This window comes from Sorex fumeus, unplaced genomic scaffold (assembly GCF_029834395.1).
Source record: "Sorex fumeus unplaced genomic scaffold, SorFum_2.1 ptg000037l, whole genome shotgun sequence".
Taxonomy (NCBI): Eukaryota; Metazoa; Chordata; class Mammalia; order Eulipotyphla; family Soricidae; genus Sorex; species Sorex fumeus.
In genome coordinates this window covers 42,546,140-42,562,691 of record NW_026606094.1, presented here as the reverse complement: position 1 = coordinate 42,562,691, position 16,552 = coordinate 42,546,140, and the positions used below count along the sequence as shown (strand labels likewise).

Below are 16,552 nucleotides of genomic sequence, written 5' to 3'. Positions count from 1 at the left end.
TTCGTCCTCCAACATCTCAAAAATAGAAGTGCTATAGTAAATTTTCCATATTTTTATCCACTAACCTCTCAAAAGACAGAGGTTAAATGCTGCTGCCTTTCATCCCAGCCTCTCTGAGTCCCATTGTCTTCCCCTTACTGTACTTCCCAGTTTCTGGATTTTACCAAGAACTGAAACACCTGAGGAAATTTCAGTATGTCACAACCAGCTTTAACAATAATTCACCCACAGCAAAATCAAAGTGTAAGGAATTACATATTTCTCTCTATCAATATCCTTAACTGTAGAGCCTTTCCTCTATAATGTCTATCGTTTGATATTTAGCTATTGGTTAAAATAAGGCTCTTAGGCCCGAGAGACAGTACAGGGGTTCAGGTTCCTGCCTAGTATGCTGTCAAACCTAGTTCAATCACAGACACAGAACATGGTCCCCAGAGCATCCTTAGAAGCAATCCCTGAGCACAGAGCTAGGAATAGCCCCTGAGCATTATCTGGGGCTGCAGGTTTTGGGCGTGGCCCCCAAACCAATACTTGAACATAACATAGGATTATAAAGCACAAGATATAATAACCAATTTACAGCCTATATTATCAGATCTCTAAGATAGTTCACCTAGGCTGCAACTCAAAACCCAGAAGGGTAAAAAATGAAAATGATTTTTAATTTTTTTTTTTTTACAGACTGGAAAAAACTCCTTAGAATTCAATATGCCTAGACAGATTTTATGAGAAAAGAAAATTCAGATGTTTCCTAACATAAAGTCAATCAAATAGAAAGTTTTGTAAGAGAACAACTAATAAATAATAGTATCAGAGCTTCAAAATTATTGTCTTAATAAAGGGCCCAGGATGTGGATAAGGTAGAATGTAGAATGCCACTTTGCAAGCACCTAGTAATCTGACACCACCAACTCTTACCCCCCAAGTGTGCAATCCCAGAGGCACCATTGTCTGTGATCACCAGCATGGCTGCTATAAAGATGTGTGGGCACCATAGTGGGAAGTGTGATCCCTGGCAAGCAGGCACGCAAGCCCTGCAGCCTCACCTGCTAGTATCAGAACCAAATCATGTATCTTAACTGAAGGAGTGTAAAGCTGTGTGCACGAGCAGAGTGCGCAAGCACTGCATCTGGACTTGTGACAGTCAGTGATAAAAAAAAAAATGTGGTAACATCAAAGAGAAACAAGTGTGCAACCCCCATCATGGCAGTATCAGTGATAACAAAGAGGAATTGGTGGAAGGGAATTGCAGTACAAATAAAACAGTGATGCTATAATAGTTAAACTAGTAATACTTATAATAAGCATTTTTTTTATACAAAAGGAAGAAAGTCCCTGAAGAATGAAGAATCTTACTTTTACCAGTGGAGTAGCAAGTTTCCTGAAAACATTTCCTGATTGACATTTATACAAAGTCATTTATCTACAAATTTTCTTTTCATTCATAAATCCTCAACACATTCCTGAGAGGTAAAATTGACCCCCATGAGCTAGATCTAAAAATAGCTCAGGATATGCACAAAACAATATAAACAATTTAGTTTGCTTTTCGTGGCTGTGCTGACAATTCAGCCTGCTAACATATTTCACATTAAGAGAGGAGAAAGGAGGAGTTCCTGCAATGTTGAAAACATCCTTTGAGTCACTTAAATATTTAATTATTGATCATCCACATAAGTGGGGAACAAATACGGACTGTCAAGGAAAAAACCTTCCCTGCCCAAAACTTGTTTTTATTTTCCTACTTGCTTCAGTTATGTGACATTAGAAACAAACACAGATAAACACAGATATATGCAAGCACAATCTTTTTTTTAATCCAAAGATTTCCATATGGAAATAATGAGGCAGTTTTTGCATAAGTTGTTGTCTTGGTTTGTTTCTGTGAGGCATGTATGATGCCTGTGGATGAACAGGCCTGGTAAGAGAATACCTAGCTTACAGTGTGCTTCATGTAATGCACAACAGAAGAGGACAGAGAATAGACTGGAGAAAAGAGAAGCTCACCAAGGCCCTGATAGTGTCTGTAGGAGGAAGGGGCCAGGCAAGAATCAGAAATGAATGAAGCCAACCTCATGGCAGCTGAGCAAAACCAGGGTGTATTTCCAAGGGCTCAGAGCTAGTTACCACACAAACTTTCTTGTAGGGAATATATGTGCAGTATAGTCAGAATTGCTTACTTTTCGACTAAAGGCAGATAGTCACCAGGTTTTGTGTAAAAAATTTCCCATTAGAAAAAAATAAAGAATAGCTAATTAAAAAATTTATGTTGACCCAACAAAGTCTTTGAGATAGCACCAGGCTATCCCTAACCTTTCTTTCACCTCAGTGGAGAATTGGGTGAGTGCTTGAAATGAAGGGTTTATGATGGCTTGCTTCTCACTCCATAAATAAAATATAACTTTGGTTAGAATCCAGTGAATACCTGAAACATGGAAATGCCTGATGGCATGTAGCTTGGATAGGATCTGTGCTGATGACACTGTTGCCCTGGGAGAACGATAAAGGTCTGTGTGGGGAAAGGAACTCATAATACTTCATCTAAAAGATTTATTCAACGTTGACTCACCATTGCTTTCCAAGTAATGTAGGTCATCTTACCTGTGCAGTCTTGATGACACTGTGCTCATCAGTGCTTGCTATTTGATAGACTTTTGCCATAACTATTGTTCTTCCCAAAGGCCCGCATGCTCTCTCCAGCTTCCGGTTGCAATCTTACATTTGGGACCGTAAAAATAGAAGACACTGTGAATGGAATAAAAGTTTTCACTCATCATCTTTATAGAGGTATTTCTCGTCTTTTTTAAAAAAAAAAAAATAAAGGAGCTTGGGGAGCTGAGGAGATAGCTCAAAAAGGCTGGGGTGCATGTTTTTGCATATAAGATCCCCAGAGTTAAAAATCTCAGCACCAAATAGTTCCTTGAGCACTGCCAGGGACGGCCCTCAAACAACTGTGTGTATGCGTGAGAGTGTGAGACGGGGTGGGGGAGAGGAAGTGGGAGAGATTCTCAGAATGTGAAACATCATGGTATGTGCCTTGGTCTTGAAATACCAAGTGGCCATGCTCCCCCATACATTTACACAACTTCACAAACACATATGGCAATGAAATATGCTTCTATACATAACCACAGAGCAGTGGATCTCTCCTATTTCTCTGATCTAAAGAAACATTAATTTGGTATTAGAAATATAATGTTTTGCTACTTCTCCATGTCTTTCTTTCACTACCTCATCGGAGAGAGAAGTATTGAGTCCCACTATGCTCTTGGTATTTTGGAATCTTGCAGGATATAAATCAAGGCAGAAAGAAATACCCATTCTTTTAGATTTCACTTGGGAAAGACAATTACTAAACAATCATAGAAACATGTCAACTAGTAGTTGACAAATATGGTCCCCTGAACCCTGCCAGGACTGATCCCTGAGCACAGAGACAGAAGTAAGCCTGAAGTACTGCTGAGTGTGTTTCAAAAACAAACACACAAACAAACAGAAGGATGTAGAAAGAGAAACTAACAGGAGCTGACTTTGAAGAGCAAAAAGAGAAACAGTCATTATATTGAGTGGGCAATCACATAAACACAGGAAAAAGAAGGTGGAGAGTGACAGAGAAACAGTACTTGGAAACACAAGAAATGGTGTACTCTGAGTTGTTTCCTCTCCCTACACCCCCTTCTATTTGGGGCTAAGGATTGAATGCAATGTCTCAGACATGACAGACAGGAACTCTCAACAGCTGAGCTACACCCCCTGCCTGTGATTTTAGCTGTATATGAAAGGTAGTGCCAATAGGATCTGTGGGAACTCCAGGCGTGGGCATAACAAAAGAGTCAGGACAACTTGCAGAACTGAAGCTTGGTGTTACCATTTCAGGGCAAAAATTCAGAAGACTTACTCTAGAGTTCAGTTTAGGGTTGGAGAGATAGTACAGGGATTAAGGTGCCTGCTTTGCACGTGGCTGACACTGGTTCAATTCCCAGCACTGTACATGATCCCCTGAGCAATTGTAGGTGTGATCCCTGAGAGCAGAGTCAGAAGTCAGTCCTAAGCACAGCGGGGTGTGACCCCCCAAAAGAAAAAACAACAGTTAAAAAAAAGGAACAAAAACAGTACAGTTTGGGTTTCTGAACTTTGATACACCAACTCTGACATCTGCAGAGGTGAAGTCTTTAGTTGGATATACAAGTCTGGAGTCAGCAAAACGGGACTGGAGATGAAAACCCAGAAGCTGTCAGTGTACAGAGGATATTTTAACCATGAGACCAGAGCAGATCTTCTAGGCCCAAGGGGGTGTGCATGCAGAAAGAATAGAGATGAAGTCCCAGTGCACGCCAATGAGTTATGTGACAGGACTGGTAGATGCAAGAAGAAAGAGGAAGGTTCACCCGTGACGTTTCTGAGGAGAGTTGAGAGAGGCCAAAAGAAAACTCTGAAAAAGCCCTGTTCAGGAATTCAAGGGGAAAGGAATGTTACAAAGAGGAAATGATGGTCATCTCCTCTCCTACTTTGAATTCTGCTGATGAGCAGAGATAAAGGTGGGGAGAGACCAGTGGGATAAAAATCCGGGATTGGACGGATTCTCAAGAGAATGAGCAGCAGAGTCTGGAGGCAGCAAATATATTTGAACTGGTCTGTCTGTTTTGTTTTGTAAAGGATGGCACAGAGCTACGTTCCTGGCAAAATATTGTTTTATAGTAACACAAACATTAGAGCTGGAAGACTCCTTGGGGATCACTGTGTGTGCAGCAACTTAACAGAGGCGTGGAGGCTGGGATCAGCCCTCTGGTTCCTAGTTCACGCTCCTCACATTGCTCAGCTCTGTTGCCTCCTTTCCCACAGCCCTGGGTCTTATGGATTAGCAAATGAATGCAATAAAATCAAGGACTTTGCTCTATGAAGTGTATTTTGTTCATTTATTTTGACAAGGGTAGTTCAGCCTCAATTATTTATGTAACTTGATAGTATACACAGGAGAACGCTCTGTGGTGTCTTTGGGAAAAGTAATGAATTTCTTCTAAATCAGCCCTCCATTTCCTTTCCAGCAATTAAATCTGTGAAGAAGTGGGGCAAGGCTGTTGGGGTTTCAGAACCAAGGGAGAATGACAGGAGTGCCACCAGACCTAGCCAGCTTTGAAACCACCACACCCCCAGGTATCTGTTCTATTATTCTTGCTTGATAAATTTATAATTTCTCTTCAGTGGCACACAACATATTCCTGATAAATTTTGGTACTGTATAAAGTGAAAAGGTCTTAGGCTTAATAACAAAAGATATAGCATTACCTAAGTCTGAAAAACAAATAAAGTCTGGCATAAGGACAGAACTTCATCTTTGTACTAATCCCTGAAATAATTTCAGTGCTCTGGGAAGGTTCTAATAACACCCGCTACTCCTTGAACAGGGTATGATATATTAAAGTAGGCCAAGAAGGCCACAGCCCACGTTGAGCTTATTTTATTTCAATTATTTTCTTTAACTTGGTTTTGCTTCTGTTTGCAGAAAGCAAAGTGTTTCCTTTCATGTACATTCTTTAACAAAATGCTATCAGTTATTTTTATAAATGTGAGTCTACAGACCAGGGTTTCGCAACCCTTTTCTGACCATGGCTCCCTGTTGATCTTGTTTCCTTCATTTCTTACCAGTTGGCCCCCTAGTCTCATGCTTGCTCCTAGACCATGAACATAATTTCACTTGTGGCTCCCTTGGCATAACCCATGGGGCCAACAGGGGGTCATATGGTCCAATACTGAGAAACACTGCTCTGGATCAAATTGTGTCCTTACCAAGTTTATATATTGGTGCTTTAATATGACCATGGACTGGTAATTTGGGGAAGGAGCACTGGGTGACATTAAGGCTAAATAAGGGCAGCTTGGGGTCCCTTTTGTGATGAGATTAATAGCCTCATCAGAAGAACATATTCTCTCTGCCTTATAATCATGTGATGAGATGATGTATATCTGCAAGTCAGAGAGAGACTCGTGCAGAAAGCCACATTCACTGGCACCTTGATCTTGTCTTTATGTCTCATTCTGTGATACAGGCTGCAGCAATGAAGAGACTGAAGTTCTTGCAGTTATGATTCTGAACCTTGGCTTGGCTCCCAAGACAATCCACTCACTGATTCTGCATTCTTCTTCCCAGGTGTTGTTCCTTTCAAATCTCCATGGAAAGGAGGCCCAGGAGGGTGTGGCTGCTGCTGCTGCTCCCGCCGCTAGGGCCACTATGTGATGGACTTTTACAAAACTTCAAATTAATTTAAAATTTCAGAATAAATATAGGCTGTAGACTATTAACTCAGAAAGCAGGGTCATCAGAACTAGTCACTTTACCTGAAACAACTATTTCCCCAGATCTCCAAGGCCTGGGAATTCTTTGTTTTGTAAACATGTTTACAAGGACTATTACTGTGTCCGAAATGGAAATGACTGTAGTATTTAATACTGAGAATGTCCTTTCTTTTGACTTGATTTATGCTTCATAATGATTATCTGCTAGACACAGAAATAGCATTTCCGTAACTCAAAATTGTTACCGGAGGCATTTAGCAAAATCTTGCTTTAAAAATATAATGATTTTTCATCTTTATTCTCCCCCCTTCAAAAGGTTTCACTGCTCCTGATGTTTAACGTTATGCAAAGACGTGTTTCTGCCAATGAATATCGCCTTATGGTTATGCTTCTGCAAATAGCCTGCTGTGAGCTGATAAAGGGATTAATGCAGCCAAAATTCTTAATCTGTGAAATTACAAATTAAATTCTCATATTAAAAATACCACCCTGAGGTATTTTTTGTGGTTTTAATTCCCCTCTGGTGTTCTGCATACATTGTGCTTGTTAATGACAGGGACAAGGCTGTCTCCGCTGGCAGCCTGCTGCCGAGTGATAATGTGTAGGCATTTACTTACTGATAGAAACTGGATTTAACCACTGGCTGATAAACTAAGTGGCAAGTGGGTAATAAGTCCCTATTAACAGAAAAATACTACTACAGAATTCAGAATTCATAGACCATCAAAATCTTGGCTTAAACTCAATCATTGAGTCAGATGGGATTGAGATGTCACCAAGGAGGAGTGATATTCAATTCTGTACTATACTAAATGGGAAAACAAACCATATGTTTGAGTTCGATGAGCCATAAACTAATGAGCCTACTCACAACTGTTTTCCAATATAGAAAGATTTTACCATTCATAATTTTTCCATATGAATTTCCTGTTTCTTTCTTTTCTTAAAAGGAGATCACTGTCATTATGGTCACTAGGTTTTCATTTAGGAAGGAAAATAGGCCAGTATATAAGATGAATATGAGCTGGGAATAGATGATAAGGAAGAGTTACAAAGCATAGAGGAAGGAGTCTGTTACTGTAATCCTAGATAATTTGAGGTACAAAAATAAATTCAAATTAAATAAAGTAGTATATCCAGAAAGATTTAATTAGGTGTATTAAAGAAGAGTTTTTTCCTTAGGACGATGTTCCAAAGTGAGGGGTACTTGTCATCAAGGAAATCTAGTACCACAAACGGGAAAAGTCTAAAGTCCAAGAGATTCAAGAAACTTCCCTTATGTCTATCGTGAGTGTGACACGCCCTAGGGTTAGTAAGGACATCATAATTATATGCATATATGCAACATATTAATTTTAAGACAACCTGGAGAGTAAGAGAATAAGTACCTTTAAATTTTTTTTTAAAGAATCCATCAGCAGCGAACAAAAAGTTTCTCACTGCAACAGTGTTTTGCAAAATTTCACAAGAATTCTGTTTCACACTTTAGAAGAAAGATGAGACCTCCAAGCCATAAATCCTCTCCCCAAATATTTAAAATATAATTGGAAAAGGCTGTGTAAATATGAACACTTTTATAAAAACAAAATAAAAATCCACCCAGGAATGTGTTTTGTTTTAAAAGATCCAGAGAACAGTCTGTATGAATACCAAGAGCATTTGTAGTTAAAATGAATTACATGTCTCCACTTCTTACATGTCAATTCAGTGCATTAGCCAATTGCCAACTCTGTTCCTCAGCTCACTGCATAGCAGCCCTTTTTAAGGTTATTGTTACAACCAAGATGGGCTCTGAGAATCAAACAGAAATGAATCATTTCTCCTCTGTGTACTGTAGCCAGTTAAAAAGTACTGCATGCACAAAGCACTAAATATGTAAATCATATTTTCCTTTCCCTTTATGATGGCTCAGATCATTCTTTTTGACACACATAGAATCAAATACAAAGACAGGCAGCTGCAGACTGCAGTGCAGAGATAGCAAAGAAGGAATCCATTTTCTTCCTGTCTCGGGTAGACTAGCAACTGAATGACAGAATTCCACTAAATGTATACACATACAACCCTTTCCCCTATCCCTTCCCTCACACTCTGTCCCTCTTTCTTTCATACAATTTTATGCATGCATGCAATGGCATACACAAACATAATCTTTCATATGCACACAATAACATATGACTCTTTCTACATGTTATGTATGATTGATAAAGTGATATTCTGTCTTGATTGGGTGTCACGATTTGCCATACTCACTATCGGTCAGTTCCCATAGCCGTGGAGGCAAGTCACTAAAATACTCGTGGCTCAAGGCAGCCTGTGCCGATAGTCTGTTCTTTGGGGAACACTGTAGGAGCTTGGAAGCCAGATCCTCTGCATAATTCACATAGCTGAGCCTGAAAGCACAAGCAAAATAGAGAAATCAGAGTGAAAAAGAAAATCCACTACATAAAACATGATTAACTAATTTAATCATGTTCGGATTTATTTATTCCTGACATTAAAAACGACTTACGCATTGAAAATAAACAGAAGCAAAATTCACTTTGGTTTGTAAAGTATCTTTTATTCTAAACTGACTTTTACTCTTGATAATCTAGCCCCACTGACTTAAAATACTACTATTGCAATGAAAGGCAGCTACTTTCAGGAAGAACTAATCTAAGGTACAAAGTTTTTTAAGACAGCAGTTGGTAGAATTTGTTCACAAAATCTATTCCTGTACATACAGATGGATATATTTATAGGGAAAATAATAAAAAATAAGAGAATTAAAGTAAAACTGGTTTTAAGTGCTTTATTAACTACTATCAAGAATCATAGTATTAGTACATATACTAAATATGGCACTTGAATCAGGTCAAAATGACCACCAAAAGACTAGAGAGAGAGAGAAAATAGGTCTTTCAAGATTGCCAGAAAAGCAGAAAAGTCGAGTTTCCCAGGTGGGACGACTCTTGAACAGAAAGCAGAACACACAGTGCGATCTGTCTTGCTTTTCATGGAAATGTTTCACATCTCAGTGCAATCAAAGCCCAATAATTAACATCATAATGGCAATAAAAGTGTTCAAAATAATGGCTATCATTTATGAAGAATTGAACATGTGTCAAGAATTTTCTTGGGGTGGGGTGGGATATCTCAGTGGTAGAGCACCTGCCTGTGGGAATGAAGCTCTGAGTTTGGTCCCTGGCACTGACCCACAGGCAAAATGCAATCCTGATGGTGGACCTGGTGTCAGTCACGCACCACATTGTGTAAGGCCCCAGGAGAGTAGCACAACCAAGTACTTGAGCACCAGCCATGGCAATAACAACAATAAAGGAAAGATGGGGGGTGAGGGATGGGAATCCTTAGGCATTTTTCACTCTCGTGGTTATAGTCTAACAATGTGACTCTGCTCTATCTTCCCAAATAACACTGTGGAGCAAAGTAGGCATCAGAGAAGGCCCCTTAGCAGACCAAAATACTTCACACTGACCCTGAACTATGTGCCGCTACAATGCTTCACATTTGCCATACTCACAGATGGCTTTAAAGAAGTTTGATCTGAGATTTCTGCATTGCTACAACAGATGTAAAAACGGGAGAGACTAAGATTGCATTTGCCCTGGGGTAATTTTTCAAAAGTCTAAAGCTACTAAGCTCACAACTAATCAATAGATATCTTTCTTCAATTGCCCACAACTCTTGTCCTACCCCTCCTCAAGCATCTCTTTAGTAGTGTTATAAAATCATTAATGGGACAGGAGGATTGGAAGTGAAGAAAGCAGAGGGGAGGTAAAGAATTTAAGTAAAGAAGGAGAAAAGGAAAATATATATTATATAATACATAGGGGCTGGAGCAATAGCACAGCTCGTGCCTTGCACGCAGCCAACGTGGCCGACCCGAGTTCGATTCCTCCGCCCCTCTCGGAGAGCCCGGCAAGCTACCCGTGACGTATTCGATATGCCAAACACAGTAACTAGTCTCATGATGGAGACGTTACTGGGCCCGCTCGAGCAAATCGATAAACAATGGGAGGACAGCGAGAGAGACAGTGATAATACATATATTAGATATTATTACACTAAAGGCCCAACCATCTAAATCGTCATATGAGAAAGTCTAACATATGAGTCAGTATAGGGCTGCTACAATGGCTCCATTTTAAATGATCATGATTTCATTTGCAATGTATCTTCCTAGGGAAGAGAAATTTTCAGGAAAAGAAGTTCTCATGGTTCTCCAAGTTGTTTTCTTTCCTTTAAGAGGGGCCATGGCCATCTGAATGGTTTCTCCCTCTTATAAGACTTTCTCATTGTCATAACCCTTCATCAATATTTAAAAATATCAAATGCAAAGTTTGAGATGTATCATGGTAAACATTATACTTAAATTGGATGTACAGTTTATATACAATCGTGGTGAGCCTTATGTCAGTATCAACTTTATACAGGTTTGCTACAAAAGAACAAGAGTGCCAGATGGAGACTAGACCTTAGTTTTAATGCTACCCTGTCACAAGAGTGATAAATCCCATATGGCTGCAGAATCTCTAGCTCCAACAAAGCCTGACTCATATGTGGAGCATGCTTTTACTATTCTGAAGAATTATAAATAGTTAGAATTGTATCTTTGTTTCTGGAACAGATTATCAATCACATGTAGACTTAATGCATAAGAATCTAAATATAAGGAATTAACCATTAATAATTCATTTTTCTTTCTGAACCCCAATATGACTAAACTTAGACCTATGAAAATAATTGAATGCTTCTATGCAATATTTGGTTAATATAAAAATATTTAAATTATCAATGGAATACTAATTTAGAAAGATATCTATTTATTGCATGCATTTCAAGGATAACTTTCAACACAACTTTCCACAGGCATTTTAGCATCAGGTTTTGTGTTACTAGAACCAGGTTTTTTTTTTTGCTTTTTGGGTCACACCCGGCGATGCTTAGGGGTCACTCCTGGCTCATGCACTCAGGAATTGCTCCTGGCGGTGCTCAGGGGACCATATGGGGTTCTGGGAATCGAGCCTGTGTCGGTCATGTTGGCTGCGTGCAAGGCAAACGCCCTACCCGCTGTGCTATCACTCCAGCCCCTAGAACCAGTTTTGAGTCCATCTAAGTTGAGTTTTATCCCAAGTCATAAGTGCTCACCTTATTAAAATGTTAGAATGATTGTGGTTGTTTGAAATTTCCTTTTATGTTGGCCGATTTTCAAATCTTTCCTTCTAATTTCATCCATTTTTGCTTTATATATTTTAAAGCTGTATCATTAAGTACACTCACGAAGGTACCGGCAGAGGAACAAAGGCATGCGGGTCCCGGGGCTGAGATCTCCAAGCCTGCTCTGATAGGGGCTGAGCATCCTACACCCAGATCCTCCATCTTCCAGTAGGCAGGGGTCACACCCACCAACTGGCCCCCTGGCTCCGTGTAATCCCATCAACGGCCAAGACACGGAGACTATAAAACCCAGCTCCCGGAAAAGAACAGTGCAGAGTCTCCTGCCCCCACGCCTGGCTGTCCTCACCAGGGCCCCTTGGAGGGGGACAGGTTGAGTTTCCCTCCCCAACCCGACCAGAGCTCTGGCAGCCGAAGACCTCCAGAACCAGCCACAACCATGCTGAGACCACTCTCCACACGCACGAAAGCACTGGCAGGGGAACAAAGGCATGTGGGTCCTGGGGCTGAGATCTCCAAGCCTGCTCCGATCGGGGCTGAGAATCCTCAACCCAGATCCTCCATCTTCCAGTAGGCAGGGGTCACACCCACCAACTGGCCCCCTGGCGCCATGTAATCCCATCAACGGCCAAGACCCAGAGACTATAAAACCTAGCTCCTGGAAGCACGGCCGCAATTTTGCGACATCTTATTGCCTCATTCTTTCTTTGGACAACCTGGCAGGCTACTGAATGTAACCTGCTTACACGGCAGAGTCTGGCAAACTCCCCGTGGCATACCCAATATGCCAAATACCAGTAACAATGATGGGTCTCATTCTCCTAACCCTGAAAGAGCCTTGAATATGGCACTTTTTAAAATCTCAGGGCTAGGGTGAAGGAGACATTACTGGGGCCTGCTAGAGGCAATCCACGAACAACAGGATGATCGTGATCGAGATCATTAAGTACATAACAGTCTAGCACTATTAAATTCTCCTGATAAATTAACTCCTTAATCCTTCTGTAGTCATGCTCTGTATCTTAACAAAACTTTTCAGACTAAATTTCCTTCCTTCCTTCCTTCCTTCCTTCCTTCCTTCCTTCCTTCCTTCCTTCCTTCCTTCCTTCCTTCTATCTTCCTTCCTTCCCTCCCTCCCTCACTCCCTCCCTCCTTTTCTCCTTTCCTCGCTCCTTCATTCTTTCTTTCCTCATATTAATTTAATGACCTTAGTTTTTTGTTTTGGGATTTGCTGACATACCATCTGTCACTTTCTTTTAATGTTTCATATCCAAAATTTTAAGGTGCCTCTTTCATAAATATTATATAGCTGGTATTTATCCAATTAAACTACTCCCCATTTGTGGGGCATATTTGGGTCACACCCAGTGGTGCTTGGGGCTACTCTTGGTTCTGTTATCTGTGATCCCTTCTTGCAATGCTTGGGGAATCTTATGGTGCCGGAAATCAATCTGGGATAATCAGCCGGGCTAGAGCAAAGGTGCCGCCGATTGGGTGCTTGTCTTACATGTGGCCGGGTCAAATTTGATCCCTGTACCCATATGGTTCGGCCACCTCCACCAGGAGTGATCCCTCAGCACAAAACCTGAAATAAGCCCTGAGCACTGCCGAATCTGGAACAAAACCAAAACAGAACCAAAAACCAAAACCCAAAAAAAGGGAGATTAGCTGCATGCAATACAAGCCTCTTAACCTTTGTATTATTTCTCCAAACGCTCCATTTTGAAGAAAATTAGTTTATTTACAATACCATATTAATCTTGCATTTCATTTTGTCTTATTCTATCTTTGATCTCATATTCTTCCTTTTTTGGACTGAGTTTTAAAACAGCATCTTCCTAAGATGGTTTTAAAATGTATACTTTCCATTTATGTGTTTTTTGATTACTGTAAGTTTTTTTTCTCTTGTTTTGCAGTTCAGTATTTATTTAGACATTTAAACTGTAACATGAAGATTTTATAAGCTGGTGTACAGTGACAAGTTACTTTTCCTATAAAAATTACAGACCTATAATCACATATTCAAGCTTTAAAAATAAGATTGAACATCAATATATAGCACCATTTTATCAATTACAAAATATGACAAAATATTAAGTATAAAAAAGTAACTTACAGAGTTCAACAGACATATAAAATACCAAATACCTATTCAATTTATTCACAGAAACTATTTTTTTTCAAGAAAGATCAGGAGAAAAAATTGCTTCCACCAAAAATAAATGGTAAAAAATGTTCAATAAAAATGGGGGAAATACAGGCTTTGCAAAATGTTATGATTAAGAATTATTTTAGCAACAACTAATAATTTCTATATTTAAAACTTACTCACAGACATATTCCATACATCTTGTAAGAGACAAGTACAATATTTTGCTGAAAATTAATAGCTCACTCCTACTCTATTTTTATGCTTTCTCTTTTAAGTTGCACCCAAAAGTGAAAACATTAAATTAACTTTAAGACATTTTTATCGGGAAACATTAAAGATATGTAGGTGCTTCTGTATAATGTGGACTCTACATGAACTTAATAGAGGTTTGTAATCATCAAAGTGGAGGGTTTTGTAACAGCACAAAATGAAATTTTTAGAAAAACATTTAAAAAGCCAACCAAATCAGTGGTTACACAAATCTGATACATATTGTTTTAATGTTGGAGGGGCTGGAGTGATAGCACAGCAGTAGGGCGTTTGCCTTGCGCGAAGCCAGCCCGGCCGAGCCGGGTTGGATTCCTCCGCCCCTCTCGGAGAGCCCAGCAAGCCCACATGGCAAAGCCTGGCAAGCTACCTGCAACATATTGGATATGCCAAACACAGTAATAACAAGTCTCACAACGGAGACGTTACTGGGCCCGGTCAAACAAATTGATGAACAATGGGAGGACAGTGCTACAGGGCTAATGTTGGAGACATAAATACACAGCAAGTAAATAGTCAGTGAGGTCTCATTATCAATGTTAAAATGACTGAAGGGATAAATATCAGAATATTTAGACTGTTTCCATAATTTGTGGTATTTTACTTCCATATGATAAGTGTATAAGAATGGTGTTTTGGGGACAGATAGATTGCTCCATAGCTGGAAGCCTGCCTCATGAGCAAAGGGGAAAAGGTAGCTGGAATAGAGAAGGGATCACTAAGAAAAAGATGGCTGGAGGAACCTGTCAGGATGAGAGATGTGTGCAGAAAGTAGATAAAGGACCAAACATGATATCTCAGGGTCTGTATTGCAAACCATAATGCCCAAAAGTGGAGAGAGATTATGGGGAATAATGTCTGCCATGGAGGCAGAGGGAGGGTGGGAAAGAGGGGGTATACCGGGGATATTAATGGTGGGGAATGTGCACTGGTGGAGGGATGGATGTTTGATCATTATGTGATTGTAACCCAAACATGAAAGCTTATAACTATGTCACGGTTATTCAATAAAATTTAAAAAAACATAAAAAGCAATGTTTTTTTTTTAAAAATGTAACTCATACAAAGTAACTTCTATGACATAAGAGAAAAAACTGTAACTAGTAACAAAAAATGCTACACAATTTTCTGAATCCTTGGAAATTAAACAGTACAATTCTATTCTGGAGGCAAAAGAAGCTTCCTATGGAGAATTAGAAAATATTTTTAAAGATTTTGGGTAAAGATTTTGGAAAGAAATTTATACTTTAAATGTTTATTTTTAAAATATGTTCTCTAATATGAGACTGACACCCAAGGACAATAAGGATGAGGACCAGGGAGATTGCTCCATAGTTGGAAGCCTGCCTCATGAGCTGGGGAAGAAAGCAGCTGGAATAGATAAGGGATCACTAAGTCAATGATGGTTGGAAGGATCATTCGGAGGGAGATATGTGCTGAAAGTAGATAAAGGACCAAACATGATTACCTCTCAGTATCTAAATTGCAAACAATAATGTCCCAAAGTAGAGAGAGAGAATGGGGGAAATTGTCTGCCATTGAGGCAGGTGGAGGGTTGGAATGGGGGGGGGGAGGATACTGGGGATATTGGTGGTAGAAAATGTGCACTGGTGGAGGGATGGGTGTTTGATCATTGTATGACTGAAACTCAAACATGAAAGCTTTGTAACTGTATCTCACGATATTAAATCACATATAGATCTCTCCTTTTGCTATTAATAATTTGTAAGGATTGGACTTGATGTATTTTGAAGTATTATGCAACCCATTGCAAGCAGACAGTATTTAATCCAAGAAAATATGACTATTTTTCCCTTGTGAAGCAAGCAAGTTTTTATCGAAACTTTCTACGTTTTAATAGATGTGAGGAGAGAGAGGTAGAAATACATGTTTGAGAGAGAACACAGCTTCTGCGTAGTGGAATTAGGCAGGCCAAGAAACACTAATGCAAGCGAGATATGTGTTTGAAGGAGAACATGGGCTTGAAGAGCTAGCTGACAATTCCTCACGTTGGTTCTGTTTCTCTATTTGTAAGAAAAGGTGAGGATAAGAGGTAGTGTTTGTGTTGACTGGGATTTGGTAATAAGAATTAGAGCATATGTGATATATATGTCATTTTATATTGGCGCAATTTATATGCAATAAAATTAATGATTTCAAATATCCTAAGGAATTTATCTTTATACTCAAGAAATTGTATACTCTACAATATATAAAAAATTTATTATTTCAAAAAAATTTTAAAAAGAAAAAAAGAATGGTGTTGTGTATTTTAGCATCATATATCTATAAGTTTTTTATTTATTAGTATGATTTGGGATGGAATTGTTTTAAGGAAGATATGACTTGATACTGCTTGGCTTCAGCAAAGATTAATTGATAAAAACAATACACTTTAAACACTGAACAGCAAATGTCTTAATTTAATTGAATCACAGTGTGATACACAGTTACAAAGTTGTTCATGATTGGGTTTCAGTTGTACAATATTGCAATACCCATCCCTTCACCACTGCATATTTCCTACCACCAATGTCCCCACTTTTCCTCCTGCCCCCTCTCTTCACTGCATTCCACTATGGCAGGCACTTTTCCTCTCTCTCTCTCTCTCTCCCCCCCCCTCCCCTGCCACCATTGACCAGTCGTCCTGGCCTCTGCTTT

General features: G+C 39.5%; 1 protein-coding gene across 4 annotated transcripts in view; it reads right to left on the bottom strand.

Annotated features, from left to right (window-relative positions):
- CDK14 (cyclin dependent kinase 14) overlaps nucleotides 1-16,552 on the bottom strand; it is a 710,477-nt gene that overhangs the window by 92,865 nt on the left and 601,060 nt on the right. For all 4 annotated transcript variants that reach the window (XM_056118543.1, XM_056118544.1, XM_056118546.1 and 1 more), the window contains 2 exons: nucleotides 8,548-8,687; nucleotides 2,602-2,745 (listed from right to left, as the gene is read on the bottom strand). In XM_056118543.1, coding sequence (XP_055974518.1) covers nucleotides 2,630-2,745; nucleotides 8,548-8,687 — 256 coding nt within the window. In that variant the 3' untranslated portion in view covers nucleotides 2,602-2,629. The remainder of the gene's footprint in view (nucleotides 1-2,601; nucleotides 2,746-8,547; nucleotides 8,688-16,552) is intronic.